The sequence below is a fragment of the Lathyrus oleraceus genome, chromosome 5, assembly GCF_024323335.1.
Source record: "Lathyrus oleraceus cultivar Zhongwan6 chromosome 5, CAAS_Psat_ZW6_1.0, whole genome shotgun sequence".
Taxonomy (NCBI): Eukaryota; Viridiplantae; Streptophyta; class Magnoliopsida; order Fabales; family Fabaceae; genus Lathyrus; species Lathyrus oleraceus.
The window spans coordinates 328682199-328698066 of record NC_066583.1 but is presented as its reverse complement, the minus strand read 5'-3'; the positions used below and the strand labels follow the sequence as shown (position 1 = coordinate 328698066).

The 15868-nt window shown below is 35.7% G+C and overlaps 1 protein-coding gene and 1 long non-coding RNA gene across 2 annotated transcripts; both read right to left on the bottom strand.

Annotated features, from left to right (window-relative positions):
• Positions 1-172: 172 nt before the first annotated feature.
• On the bottom strand, positions 173-1830 carry LOC127084397 (uncharacterized). Its single transcript, XR_007788698.1, has 2 exons — positions 1280-1830; positions 173-467 (listed from the first exon to the last, which is right to left on the bottom strand). It is a non-coding gene; the product is annotated as an uncharacterized LOC127084397 (long non-coding RNA).
• Positions 1831-5800: 3970 nt separating this feature from the next.
• Positions 5801-6892, bottom strand: LOC127078344 (agamous-like MADS-box protein AGL80). The gene is made up of 2 exons (XM_051018793.1): positions 6746-6892; positions 5801-6647 (listed from the first exon to the last, which is right to left on the bottom strand). The coding sequence occupies exons 1-2, from the start codon at positions 6822-6824 to the stop codon at positions 5995-5997; spliced, it is 732 nt and encodes a 243-aa protein (XP_050874750.1). The 5' UTR covers positions 6825-6892; the 3' UTR covers positions 5801-5994.
• Between the last annotated feature and the right edge of the window lie 8976 nt (positions 6893-15868).

The following is a 15868-nucleotide window of genomic DNA, read 5'->3' as shown; positions in this document are numbered from 1 at the left end:
TTATTGTGTTAATTTTTAAAAATCATCATAATGATTCGCGACACTTGCATTATACAGCCGTAGGTAGGAACCATTACTAATATACTTTGGAGGCAGATTTTTTAGAACTGCCGTAAACCAAGTGTCGCGAAATTGATTTTTTCTTGTAGTTTACATTGCCATGGCATAAAAATTGAAGGGGAAATAAAACCATTTCATTTCAATTGAAACTGGGTTACAATTACATTACATCATCATCAAATCCTTACACCACACATCCCATCATCTCTGCATCACTCATACATACCTCACATACCACTATTGAAAATTGAAAATAAAAAAAATTGAACCAAGGGTACATGCTATACACTACATTACTTACATAATCAACACGACCTACATTCATCCCATACATGAAACATAAATTTGAAAGGTGCAAAATGTTTCCATTTCCATGCTTCTTAATCCAAATCCAAGCTGCAATGAACCTGACAGTTTCAACAATGCAAATAACTGAATTCAAACACGTCACATAACAGAATGATAACAAAACACGATCCAAGTTCACTTGCTTTAAGCTAATTCCATTAACAGCTACATAGAACTCAATCCATTTTCATAACTAATTCTATCACCTAACAGTCATGCGTCAATTCAACTAACTAAAACTTCACTATAACTACAACTCATTCTTCACAAGTACAAGATAACACATAACAGTCCCTACTTCACATATTACCCTAACAATTGTCCTAACAGTCCCTACTTCACATATTACCCTAACAATTGCGACATAAATAACTACAACTCATTCTTCACAAGTACAAGCTAACACATAATAGAAGACTAACTCTAACTGCGATAACTGAATTCAAAACTCAGATTAACTCAACTTAATAGAACACATAGCTGATACTAACTGTTTTAACATAGGGTTAACTAACCTCTTCAAAATTATACTAACTGAACATCTTCACTAACTGAATTAGTCCTAACAGAACCTAACAGCAAGTTAACAGAACCTAGCTCTTTTCTAACTCACTAACATTACTGTTCAAATCAGTTCAAATTCAATCATTGAACAAAATAATCACAACCTCTCATCAACCTCACATCACTCTCATGACGAACTCTCAACTCTCTTTGCTCACACTCACGCATCAGTTCAACAAGAACAACACAATACAACACCAAGCAACATCAATCACAACAAATCATCACAATTCATATAGGCTAAAGAGTTGAAGAAGAAGAAGAAGAAAGAATTAAAGGTGAAAGGAATACTGAGATCGAAGGTTACCTGAGTGCAATTTCTTCGTCTTCAGCTACTTCGATTTCAACCTTCACCCGGGAGAATCTCGTCCTCGTAGGTAGGATTCTAACTCCATTCTCGCCTAGATTCAGCTACCACAATGTAGATTGATGGTCGATGAATCAAAGCCCTGAGGAATTAGGATTTGATTCCTCCCTCCTTGCGTTTAATTTCTGATTTATGAGGTTAGGGTTCATGGTATTTTCAGCTCGGTTAGGGATTTTGGTTAGGTTTTGAGAGAAATAGATAGTAGAATAAGAGATAGGGGACCATGACGTTTGGTTGAGGCTGATTGGAGCTCCGTCGCCGTCGGAGACGATTTCCGGGGCGGTGGAGGTTGTTCTCCGGCGTAACTGGTTAGAAAGAGAGGTTGCGCGTTTGGAGTTTGGAATGAGAGTGTGAATTGAGGTATCTGACCCTTCTCCCTCTCATGTGGTCTCACTTGGGTTCGGTGGGCCTCAAGCGCACACAAATCACCAATTTTACCCTACAATGGCCCTTGCACCCCCTCCTGGGCGTGCAACAATATTTTTACCATAGGCCTCCTGATATTGGGCCCTGCGCCCCTTTTGTGTTCTGAACCTCTGTTTACATACTGCGTCCATGCTATTTTCTCTTTTTCATTTTATATTTTGTTGATCTTTAGTTATTTTGTTTTCTATTTTTGTTAGTTAGTTTTAACACATAAAATAGATTTTATTTTGTTAATGAAATGCCTTGAAAAAAAGTTAATCATAGTTTAGTACTTTGAATTAATTCTAATGTGAAGTACTTGCTTGTACAAGCATTGGTTAGATACTTTCTTGTGTTTTCGGCCATTTCTCAAGCATTCAAGGATCGGGTGTACTTATTTGTATACACCATTTTTTAAATATTTGGATTTTCGACCGTATTTAGCTTATGGCTCAATGCTTGTCGTCCATTCAAAAACACTTAACAATAAACGAGTTTAATTTGGTCCTCTTAGGGCGAAAAAGAGAGGTTATGATGAATTGTCCTCTCAGCTCTTGGGTATTATGATTGCCGGTCGTACTTAGCATGTGGTTAGATACTTATCTCCCTCTAAGTACCAACGATTAAACTCGCCTCACAAATTTCATAAACAAAACCTTTGGGATGAAAAAGAGAGGTTAGGACACACTTGTCCTTTCAGCTCCTGAGTACTCAGATTATGGGTCGTACTTAGCTTGTGGTCTGATACTTGTCTCCCACTTAAAATCAATCATACACAATCTAATTAATTTTTCCTCCATAGGCAACATTCAAACCTTAACACCCTTAACACTTTGACAATCAACAACACTTCTCTCTTTGGACCAAACACAACTTTCTTTGGCATATATACATTCTTAGGGTTAACCATCGCATGATAAAGACACCCGGCTTTGAACCACAATATGTTAACCACACCTTCTATTGGTTATCGTCATACTTTTTCTTTCTTTGGTCACACCATCTATTGGTTACTGCCACAATCTTTTTCTCTAGGGCCACACCACTTATTGGTTACTGCCACTTTTTTTTCTCTAGGGCCACACCACTTATTGGTTACCGCACCTCTCCTTTCTCCTCTTTGGCCACATCATTTATTGGTTACCGCCATACTCTTTTCTTTTGTTGGTCACACCGTTCATTGGTTACTGCCACACCTTTCATTGGTTACTGCCACACCTTTTGGTTCAGACACACCTACCATATGGATCCAACAACACATCATTTGGTTTAAACAATACTTTCACCTTTATTTCACTTCACAGGTCTTTGCTATCCATACTCTTTCTTTTCTTATTCAATAAACTTTTTCTTTTCCTTTTGACATTTAAACGCTTTGCAAAACAACTCTTTTATTCACCAAAAAGAACTTCTATAATACGTTCCTTAGCAGTCAGACTAAAAGTTTGAAGCATTCGAACTAGGATCAAGTTAGCTAGCGTCTACACACTTCTAGGATATGATTATAATTGTTCCCTAAAATCAACCAACAAACCCATATTTTCTACCACAAACTACGGAGCTCTAATTTCCGTATTACACTATGAGGATACGTAGGCACAATGGTTTGAATCCTTTCAGAGCACACTAATTATTAAACTTTTTTCTCTTTTGCAAGTAACCTTTAGACAATAACATCCATTCGAGCAAACAACAATCAAAATGGTTCTCGTTGAGTACAATGAATATGAGGGGTGTTAATACTTTCCCCTTGCATAACCAACTTCCTTACCTATTTTTTTCTTCCCCTAGGTTTTATCAATATTTTCCCTTTCCTTTTGGAATAAATAAAGTTCAGTGGCGACTCTATTGTATCTTTGAACGTGCGATGCACTCAGGTATTTTTCACGGCACGACATATATCAAGTGTAATATTTAAAAAAACTTATAATTTAGATTGTAAGAAGAATCTTGCTTGTGTGCTTAAGCATTGGAAGTCTCTTACTTGCGTGTTTGAGCATTTGAAGTTTCTTTCTTGTGTGCTTGAGCATTTGTAATCAGTTCTGATTATAGTGAAATCACTTAGAAGTGCAAGGGGACTGGACTATTCTCGCTTTGTGGGAGGAACCAGGATAAATTTGCTTGTGTCTCTCTTTATTTCACTCTCTAACTTTGAACTTATTTTTATCGGCGGCAAACACTTAACTTTGTATTAGATTTTAGACTTTGAATTCAGAATCTGATAAGAGATTTTTAGCAAAGAAATAAAAAGTTACACAATTTAAGCCCCCCTTTCTCGTGTTTTTCTCACCTTTAGTTGGCATCAGAGTAAGGTTTATGCTCTAAACACTAAATAATGGTACACAAAAGATCCTAAGAGAAAAAAACGTTTGTTGTATATGATACTCTACCTCATTCTGAGTATCTCAAAATAATCAACAAGTCTACTGCAAAAACCATTATGAAGATATTGAAAACATATTCTCAAGGTTTCAAGTTTTGCTATCTAGACTTCAAGTTCTGAACAAGAGCTATACAACTTCTGATCATTTCAAGAAGATTCTTAGGAGTCATCCTGCCAAATATAGACCAAAGGAGACAACCATCCAAGAAGCAAAGGACTTGAACAAAATAAGTCTTGCAAGTTCGATAAGCAATCTTCACAGTCATGAGATTAAGCTCATAGTAGACGAACGTGCAAAGAAATCCAAGTCTCTTACCTTGAAATATGTTGGTCAATCTGGTAAGTCTTCTAAAGTCTGAGAACCTGAAGAAACTGCTGATACAAGAGGTTTTGAAGAAGGTTCGCAATGTCACCCCTCAAACGACCTTTACACAATTAGCGAGTGGCAATATAAAATATACATTCAATAAAAAATATACTTTATATTATAAATTGTTAAATTACAAGTGTGATAAGTTACATATATATTTTTTGAATATTTTTTAAATTTAATAAAAAAATTGAATAACTTTAATAACTTTAAGTTTAATAAAATAAGTATGGATAACTTTTATAAAAAAAAAAATACTTATCACAACTAAATAGAAATTATAACTAAGAAAACGTTACTAAATAATATAGTCAGAAAAGATAATAAAGATAAAATATTTATTAAATGAAAATGGAAAAACCTGTAAATCTAAAAAATATTATATATTTTGAATTTTTTTATAAAAAAAAAAACTCTTTTTTAAAATATTCTAATTTCCATCTAAAATGTATTAATGTTTTAATTTCTTTTTATTTATGTAATATACAATTTTAATATTTTATATTTAAAATATATTTTATAGAGATAAATTAATAAACTATTTTCTTATCAAATTCTATTGATTTCTAACTCATTTGAATATCAAGAAAAAAAATTCAACTAGAGACTCGATGAGACAAATACCATGATTAAATTTTCATATCTTGTTATTCCACCAAAGAAAGGATTAAAATGATATATAATATGATTTTTTTTAAATAACCACTATTTAAATAAAAAATTCCAAAATAACCAATATTTCAAAAAAAAATACAAAATAACCACATTTGCAAACGGATGCGTTAGATGAAATGGCGTATCCATTTGCAAACAAGAGGAGGCGCCAGCACCACTGGCGCATGCTTTTGAAGCATGAAATGGGGGCGTCCAGGGTGTTGGCGCATGCATGTCCTTGCATGTGCTTGTGCCCATGATTCTGTCTCTTATCCTATACATTAAAAATATTTTAAAATTATATATTTGAGCTTGGAGACTACCGTTTTTTCTTTTAGTTAATCTTGCGGACAACTCTGATAGTGGTTGTTGCCTGTGATATTAAGTTGTGAATTTGTATTGGGAGATGTTTAAAAGAATATTAAAGTTTAAAATTTGAATTAAATCTAAACAAGAAACGGATATTAGGTTCTAAAATTTCATAAAATCTAAGAACTCCTTAATTTATTAACTAAATAAATATCCATATTGCTAATGAAAAATACACATAATAAAATGGGAGACGAGAGTAAAATTCAAGTAATCAATATTCCATAATTTCCCTTTAATTTTATTTATTTAAATAAAGACAAAAACTAAATCATAAAAAAAAACACAAATTAAACCACTATTATTCTATTGATGATCATGTTTTAATCATGATCACTGTGAAAGCTAACATAAGACACGATCACACATTGACTCAAACAAACAAACACAAATAAAAGAGACATTAATTGAAAAAAAACACCATACAAAGACACTGAAAGACACACAAAACAAGAAAGATATGAACTAGCTAGATCAAACATCATCTCTGTCCATATTATAATCATGATATGGTATGATGGAGTAGTCCCATGAAAGATATTGATAATCACTTTGGATCCCAAAACCCATGTTCGTATCCAAACCATGGACATCAGCTTGCATATTTCCTCCATTCATCACACCTTGTGCATTTCCAATATTATATTGCTGCTCTATTCCAGTCATAGCTTCAATTCCATTACCAACATACTCATCGGCTTCAACATTCACTGAATTCAACTTTTTTTCAACTTCCTTGATATTGCTATCAATAAATTCCGTCAGATCATTGAGTTCACTCATGTTCACAAGATCATTGACTTCATTTATGTTCACAAGATCAGTATTGTTATGTTTATTGAAAAGGGCTATATCAATTAAATTGATAAATCTTTTCTTCTTGTTCTCCAAAATTTGTTTTCTCAACTGCTCCTGGGATTTCTCTATGCTTTGCCTCAAGAAACCTTCCAAATCCATAGTCTTTTTGTATCGTTCGAATTCAGGAACACTGCGGAACTTGAGTACCACATTTAGTGTTCCAGGACTAGGTGGGCAAACCTCTGGTTCAACACTGTTTTCACCATAGATTATGACACATGCTTCTATCCCACAAAGGATGCTGATTTCCTTAACCTTTTTCAATAAACCTATTAAAAAACAAATATAGTTAGAGGATATAAATTATATATAACTAAGAAAGACTAACACAAGCTTTATTGAAAATAAGAAATTGTTAATCTCTAACATGTTTTCCTTTTGTTGTAGGATGCCTTCCTACTAGATTGATTGATTATGTATTGAAGTTTCACCTTCTTTCTACTCATGATCAGTGATGATCAAAACAACAAAAAGAAATGAGCAAGAAGAAAATTTTGTAATTTGTTTGTTATGTATTTCTTGTTACTCCAGTTATGCTATTTATAAAGAAATATTTGAGACACATATGGTTGGAATGAGAGTCAGAATCATTTTTTTTATTATGATATCCAATATATGACTTTTATTAAATACAAGATTTAATTATTTAAATATGTTTACATTATAGATGTTTTAAAGTAAAACTTTACAATAATTTTTTTTATGTATTCCACCTTGCCTTCCATTTGTGGTGTATACTCTTTATTATGTTTAATGAATTCATAAAGATTTATAATATATATATATATATATATATATATATATATATATATATATATATATATATATATATATATATATATATATATATATATATATTCAATGATAATATTATTTAATATTTAATATTTATTATTTATTATAAATTACATAAAGTTTAGAAAATATATATGGTTTGTGTCAAATAACCTATCCAAAAATCTATCGAAAAAACACACACCGCTTCCGCATATATTCTCATATCTAGCAACTAAGTTGTATTTAAAAGACTTAAATAATAATTTTTTAATTTTTAGTTTTTTCAACAAGTTATTTTAAATTATTGTTTTTTAACAAGATAAAAATTTTAATTATAAAAATATCATAATAATTATTTGTATACAAGAGTCCCGTTAAACTTGCTTAATTGGTAATTGTCATGGGACATCTGAGTGCAACAATATAAATTTGAAACCTTCGACGTCTTATTTATTCACCTTTAATAAGTTAAGTTCTGATGATTAAGCTACTAAATAAAGAAAAAAGAGGTGTAATGGTCGACACCATATTTTTTTACTATTTTTATAAACCAAAAGTCCATAAAAAGAAGGCAAAATAACAAGAACACAAGGGGGGAGGAAACCAAAACCCCTTTAAAACACAAGCTAAGCTTTGGGGTACCAAGCTTGTATAACAATAAATATTTTGCAACATCCTTTTGTACAAATTTTAACCAAGAAAAAGATCTAGAATGAAAACCAATGTTAATTGGAGTATCCGCACAAGCAGTGTCTTCCCTAAAGTTGTGAGAGACAATAAAACCATGAGAAGGAGAGATAGTGAACCAATTAAACCATCTTGTTCTAATACTCCAAGGAACAAAAATAGAATTGGAGATAGCTTTTACAACAAGATTAGAGTCTGACTCAATCCAAAGCCAACCACTTCCAATTTCTCGAAAGCAAGTTCGATTTCCATCACCTGCATTTGATTTAGCAACCAAAGAATTTCCTTTTCCCAACAAAGATGCAAAGCTTCCAACATGACATTCTGCCTAATTTCTATAAATCCCGCCATAAAAACATAAAGACTGAACTCCTATAGTAATTTCATCGATGTTGCATTTCATCCAACCTGAAAGAGAAGGTTACCACGGGATCTCTAAACATTCAAGATGCAGAATGGTAATACTGAATTTCTTAATGATGTAGAATTTTCTCAAGATTTCACATGTGTTATCTTGCCTTCAAATCTCAACTTGTTTCTTGCAATCCAACAACAAAAAATACATTTATCATGCAAGAATTGATGACAATTTGTGCATGGGGAGATTGATCCAGGTTTAAAATATTCTTGCAATCCAAGAAGCTGCATATGGATATGTAGAGATTGAAGGAATCATAGAACCATCTCTAGATGTTCTAGGCAAATCGACATTAAAAATATATGATTTGTATTTTTAGATTGACAATTGCAAAGTGAACACATAGAAGGCATTAAAAACCCTCTTCTGGCTAAACTATCATCCTAAATCTCCAAGCCATAAGGGATTTTTAAGAAGGGATGTTGTAGTTCTAAGGAAACTTAGACCATAAGTCACAGGTCTTAGGATTATCAAAGTAGTCATAAGCATACTTCAGACTAAGGAGACCATCATCAGATCCTTCCAAAACAAGATTGTCCTAATGCCCTCCATAGGAATGAAACACTTTTATACATAAGAGAGAATATTCAGGAAGCAACTTAAATATTAGAAGGAATAAACCAAGCCTTGTTGACCAAGAAATCACTAACAAAATGTGAAAGCATTTTGTGATAAATCTTAGAATTGTTAAGATTTTGAATAAAAGGAACATCAGATTAGTTCTCTAACCATAAATTCATAAGATTATCATTTCCAAGCATGCAATGGGTATTGTCTTTCACAATATGGAAGAAGGATTTTTAGTTTCTCCATAAAGAGGAATGAATATGATTGGTAATGACTCTATTCCTTCTAAGAACTCTAGAAGCAAGAAGCACATCCCAAATTTTCTTATCTTGATACATAGACCAACAAAGGTAAATGTTATATGCTTCATTTAACATAAATAAGGATCTTAATCCAAGATTTCCTTCTTTGGAGCTCTTGCAGCATTTATCCATGCCACTGTAGCCACTTTCTTCTTATCCAAGTCACTGTTCCATATGAAGTTTCTCATCCAAGTTTCTATGCTTTGGATTATGCTACTAGTACATTTAAATATGGATAAGCAATGAACTAACATAACCTAAATCAAAGGGCGCAAAATTTAATCTTTAACTCATGTGTTAATATATATATATATATATATATATATATATATATATATATATATATATATATATATATATATATATATATATATATATATATATATATATTAACACATGAGTTAAAGATTAATTTATGCACCCTTTGATGTAGGTTATGTTAGTTCATTCCTTATCCATATTTAAATGTCTTAGTAGCATAATCCAAAGCATAGAAACTTGGATGAGAAACTTCATCTTCGAAATTCTCAAAGTCAGTTTGTAAGTCACAACGACCGATTTAGGAGGGGGAATATGCAGAGTATTTGAAATGCTGAGTTGTTATTGATAAAATAGGTTAAAAACCAGCTTTAGCGTTATTATAGGAATAATATTGGACGACATGTATGGATCGGTGTAACGGCTAGGGCGTAGTTCTGAGGTTTCATGAGAGTTACATAAGGCAATCAAGTAGACGTTACCTGACAATAATAAAAGTGATGAATGTTATAGCTATCATTTAACATATAATTAGAGGAGACACTTCTTAATGATCCTAGAGAGTGAGATGAGTATAAAAAAGAGGCTTCACTCAGAAGGAAAAGGACAAGCAACAAGTATCACCTAAATTACAATACATTTTTTTGTCTCACCTGGCTCGCATCAAGGAGATTCTATCCATAAAAAGTGTTTATATTGAACATTTGGCATCGACCATGGGGCCTCGGTAAAATTTTCCCAAGCCGCACAAAAACCATTACTTGTACCTCACCAAGTCAATGTCTAGACCATCTCTTAGTATGAGTGAACCCTGCAATCCTCTAGACATGGCTTAATTGTTGACGATTATGGGGAATCTACGCAAACATAATGAATCTCTGCAGGAAAGTGTTCACACATTTTAGTAGAGTACTAGGGAAAAGGAGGAAAAAGAGGAACTCTTGGATCCTTAACCTCTTTCTGAAGAAATTTTGGGGGACCAGGTTTTTAAACCCCCACCTTTGTCGTCCTTTGATGGCAAAAGCAATCCACAGGAGCATATAATGGCAATAGTCGGTGCTTCCGACTCCTTAACGTGAAAGCTCATGGCAGGAACATTCAAATATATATCCTTACGCTAGTAAATGAGTTTTCTAGGATATCCATCAATGGGTACTAGGATATGACCAGAAAAATGGTGCAACATTTTTCCATCAGCAAGCATAGAAAAGTATCCACCACCAGCCTGTTCAACATCCGTCATGGGCCCTCTGAATCTCTCAGAGAATATATGGCATGATTCAATAAAGAGAAAATAAAGGTCTCTCATCCAAATCAAAATATGTTTGTAGGAGCCTCCCATAACGACTTAAAGGCTGGAAATTTTCATCGAGTCTTTGGCTTAAAAGTCGGCCACCAACATGGATGAGGTAATGAATAGAGTAGAGTGTTACATTAAGGATGAAGAAAGAAACATGGAAAAGAGATCTCGAGATGCTAAGGAGAAGTTACAACCTAGGCATGATGGACATGGGCCCAGAAAGGACCACCACATGCATGAGTCAAGGAAAAATCGACAATGAAGCCTTCTCGGAGGTCATACGACAACTTCATCAAGAACTTCACCCCACTCAAATTAAAATGCGTAGATCTCATACACAAAGTGTACCATATCAAGTTAATACCTGAACCCAATAGACCCAAGAGGGCCAACTCCATAATGGGAAGAGACAAGAATGCTTGGTGTGCTTATTATCGATTGAGAGGCCATCATACAGAAGATTGTCATAAGCTAAAAAAAGAAATTGAGATCATCATCCAAAGAAGTTGGTTACTATCATACATGAAAGAGAAAAAATGAGTAGTAGGTAAGAGAGAGCCTTCCCATAGAGAACCGAACTCGGAGAATCTATCCACTAAGAAGGGGAAGAGTATTGAGGAAAAGTGCAAAACCAGAGTAGCAAGTCACACACTCAATCACATCTCAGGGGTTTTTGCTGGTGGAGATGAAACGAGCTCGACCATAAATAGGTATGCCTGGTTAGTAATGCACGTCTCCCAGAAATTGTTTCCATAAGAGAAAAAAAAACTCGTTGTTATCAAATTTTCAAGACGCAATTCATAAACGTGCAAATCCATGATTGAAGCGTCAAGCAGGTGATAATCGATCTGGGAATTTTTGCTGATATATTATATTGGGAGGCTTTCAAGGGCATGAACATGGATACATTTGAGTTGTTACCTTTTAAAAGTACACTGGTTGGTTTCTTTGGGGGAACATGTCCAGGTTTTAGGGCAGTTTCCTATCATGACAGTTTTAAGAAGCGGAGACAATGCGAAAGGTATCAAAGTAAGATACCTGATAGTAAATGCATCTTTACCATATAACATCATCATCGGAAGGTCGACATTCAACACTTTGGAAGCTGCATTGTCCATTCTTTATCTCACCATGAAGTACCCTCTAGACGACGGGCGTGTGGGGTGTAATTAAGGGCGACCAGGGCTTAGCCAGGAAATGTTATAAGGATAGCCTAAAGTTGAACAAAAAGGTTCAACTAGATCATCCCATGACTGAAATTCCTTTGAAGGTGAATCTGGTAGACCTCAATCCTTAGGAGGATCTGGCGAATGATAACTTAACCCCCATTGGAGAATTAAAAAAGGTGTAGATCGATGCTGAAAATTTTCAATTCACGCAGATAGGTTCAGGACTAACTCATGAAGAGGAGACAGACATCATGAAAGTATTAAGAGACAATGTCGACCTCTTCACTTGGAAATCCTCAGATATGCTTGAAATTGACCCTAGTATCATATTCTATCAACTTTCTATTGATCCTTCATCAAAAGCTGTAGCGCAGAGGAAATGGAAAGACTGAGAAGAAAAATGAAAGGATGTCACAGAAGAGGCGGGAAAACTTTTGAAGGTCAGGTTCATCTAAGAAATATAATATCCTACTTGGATGTCTAATATCTTCATGGTAAAAATGAAATATGGAAAGTGGCGCATGTGCGTAGATTTCATTGATCTCTACAAAGCTTGCCCGAAGGACCCTTATTCATTGCCACACATCGACAGGATCATCGATGGGGCAACCAGTTTCCGTTTACTCAATTTCATGGATGCATATTCAAGTTACAACCAAATACGAATGAACCCGTGGATGCCCCCAAAACAACATTCATGAGCAACAAAAGCAATTATAATTATGAAGTTATGCCATTCGGCCTTAAAATAGTTAGGGCTACTTATCAGAGGTTGATGGATATGATGTTTACATCACAGATAAGGAGAAATTTGGAAGTATATGTTTATGACATGGTGATTAAGACCCCAGAGGAAAAATCTCATGTGAGAGACATAGAGGAAACATTCAAATCAATAAGGAAATTTGACACGAGGCTCAACCCGGATAAATGCACTTCCATAGTGCAAGCTGGCAAGTTCCTGGGTTTCATGCTGACACATCTGGGAATAGAGGAGAATCCACATAAATGTCAGGTGAGCATCAACATGAGAAACCCGACCTTGGTAAAATAGGTTGAACAATTAACTGGGAGGCTGGTCGCCTTGTCCCGATTCCTATCGTGTGCGGCAATAAGTCAATTCACTTATTCACTACTATCAAGAAGTCAACAAGTTTTCAGTGGACAGAAGAATGTGAGAAATCACTTACAAATCTAAATCACTTCATATTCGCACCTCCAATCTTGGTCCGTCTAATAATTCACCCTTCACATTGTATTTGGTGGTCTCAAATAGAACTATCAGTTATGTATTGGTCTAAGATAGTGGCAAAGGCGAAAGGCTGGTCTATTTTTCCAGTAAGGTTCTCAAAGGAGCATAAATCCATTACCAAAAGATTGAGCGACTATCTCTAGAAGTAGTAATTACCACCAAAAAACTTAGGCGGTACTTTCAAGGACATCCCATTATTGTCAAGACAAATTACCTTATAAAGCAAATTCTGAAGAAGTTGGATTCGGCATGTAGGATGGTTGCATGTGTCATAGAACTGCCAAAGCACAACATCACTTTCACACATAGGAATAGTCTAAAATCATAAGCCCTGGAGGATTTTCTAATAGAATTGAGCTCGCCCGTTCCAGAAGAATTATCCAAATAATGGGTACTTTCAGTAAACGGCTCATCAAATCTCAAAGGTTGCGGAGCTAGAATAGTGCTGGAGGGACTAGGGGTGTTGTTATTAGAGAAATACCTATGCTTTAATTTCCGAGACAATAGTAACCAAGCGGAGTATGGGGCCATGATATCCTATTTGGGACTAGCTAAAGAAGTCGAAGTTACCCATGTACTGGTTCACACCAATTCATAACTGATCGTGAACCAAATCAAAGGAGACTATCAAACAAAATATCCATTATCACTTAAATATCTACAACGGACTGACCAAAGGGTTCATAAAATTTTAAATATCACATATTCCTTATGAGGAGAATGTTAGAGCCAATTTGTGAGCTCGGTTAGCCAACACTAAGGGTATCGGTCTTAACAAGACAATGATTCAAGAAACTTTGGAATCTCCAAGCACGAGAATAGAGGCAACCGTGATGTTGGAAAACACACGGGGCTAGATGACACCCATCATTTAATATTTGACTAAGACAAGCTACCGGAGGAGGAGACTGAAGCTCGACGCATTAAAAGGATGTATGTGTGATACCTTATGGTAGTCGACCAACTCTAGAAAATGGGTAGATCCTCTCTGATGCTAAGATATGTCGCCAAGTAGGAAGTATGACTCAAAATGAAAGAGGTTCATGATGGAGTGTGTGGAAGAAACGACCTTGTGGCATCGAATGTCCATCCTTTAACAAGTTTGCCTTCGCTCTCTTCAGGATGTTTTCGGTCGTTTATCCATTTAACAACCTACAACCCGGTTATGGATAATCTTCCATGCGAGGTTATTATCTACGTTCTGACGGCTATAGATAATATATCTCATGCACTCTTTGGTCAATCTTTCGATTGTTATCTCCAGCGGAGTAAGATTCGTATTCCTTGTGGAATCGAATGTTCATCCTTTAACAAGTTTGCCTTCGCTCTCTTCAGGATGTTTTCGGTCGTTTATCCATTTAACAACCTACAACCCGGTTATGGATAATCTTCCTTGCAAGGGTATTGTCTATGTTTTGACGGCTATAGATGATATATCTCATGCACTCTTTGGTCAATCTTTTGATTGTTTTCTCCAGCAGAGTAAGGTTCGTATTCCCTATAGAATCGGATGTCCATCCTTTAACAAGACTGCTTTTCTAGCCCTCTTCAGGATGTTGAGTGTTTTTGGAAAACAAACCAATTCACGCTTTGGTCGGTCACCCGTTTCATACCTACAACCTGGTATTCTTGGTGTTCCTGTCTGCTCGCTGTCGTGACCTTTCTCCCCAGTGAGACCCCCTGCAAGTGTTCAGCTTTGCCCTGTCATCTTGTGGATGTCAGTATCCCGTCAGCACCCGCGTGTGTTGTTTCTTTGGTGTCGGTAAACACCATCCTTCGGTGATTTCCAGTCATGCGTAAGTGTCTGGTTTTCTTTGGTGACGGTAAACACCATCTTTCGGTGATTTCTAGTCATGCGTAAGTGTCTGGTCTTCTTTGGTGTCGGTAAACACCATCTTTCGGTGATTTCCAGTCATGCGTAAGTGTCTGGTCTTCTTTTGATGTCGGTAAACATCATCTTTCGATGTTCGTACCGTCGTCCTCCTTCCCGAGTGAAGTATTCCTCCTCTCCGTTGGTGTCGATAAACGTCGAGTTTTTCCCAATCATCCGTTGATGATTTGGTTGTGTCCACTCTCCCCAGTAGAGTTTCCTCCTCTCCGTTGGTGTCGATAAACGTCGAGTTTTTCCTAGTCATCCGATTATGTCTAGTTGTACCCCTCTCCATGCAGAGTTACCTCTCCGTTGGTTTCGATAAACGTCGAGTTTTTCCCGGTCATCCGTTGATGATTTGGTTGTGTCCTTCTTCCCTAGTGAAGTATTTCTCCTTATCCGTTGGTGTCGATAAACGTTGAGTCTCCCTTTCGTCCTATGACGTCTGGTTGAGTTTTCTCCTTCTCCGTTGGTGTCGATAAACGTTGAGTCTCCCTTTCGTCCTATGACGTCTGGTTGAGTTTTCTCCTTCTCCGTTGGTGTCGATAAACGTTGAGTCTCCCTTTCGTCCTATGACGTCTGGTTGAGTTTTCTCCTCTCCGTTGGTGTCGATAAACGTCGAGTTTTTCCTATTCGTCCTATGACGTCTAGTTGTACCTGTCCCCACGTGGATTTACCTCTCCGTTGGTCTTGGTAAACGTTGAGTTTTTCCCATTACGTCCGCTGACGTATGGTTGTATGTCTCTTTCCATTCATCCGATGATGATTGGTTACCTCTCCGTTGGTTTTGGTAAACGTTGAGTTTTTCCCATTACGTCCGTTGACGTATGGTTGTATCTCTTCCAGTCATTCATTAATGTCTGGTTACCTCTCCGTTGGTCTTGGTAAAC

Bases quoted from the DNA above. Each gene is read 5' to 3' on its own strand.
- LOC127078344 (XM_051018793.1), bottom strand. From the start codon at position 6,824: ATGAGTAGAAAGAAGGTGAAACTTCAATACATAATCAATCAATCTAGT. The intron at 6,648-6,745 runs GTTAGAGATTAA...GTTTTTTAATAG, and splicing joins CTACAACAAAAGGAAAACAT to GTTTATTGAAAAAGGTTAAG.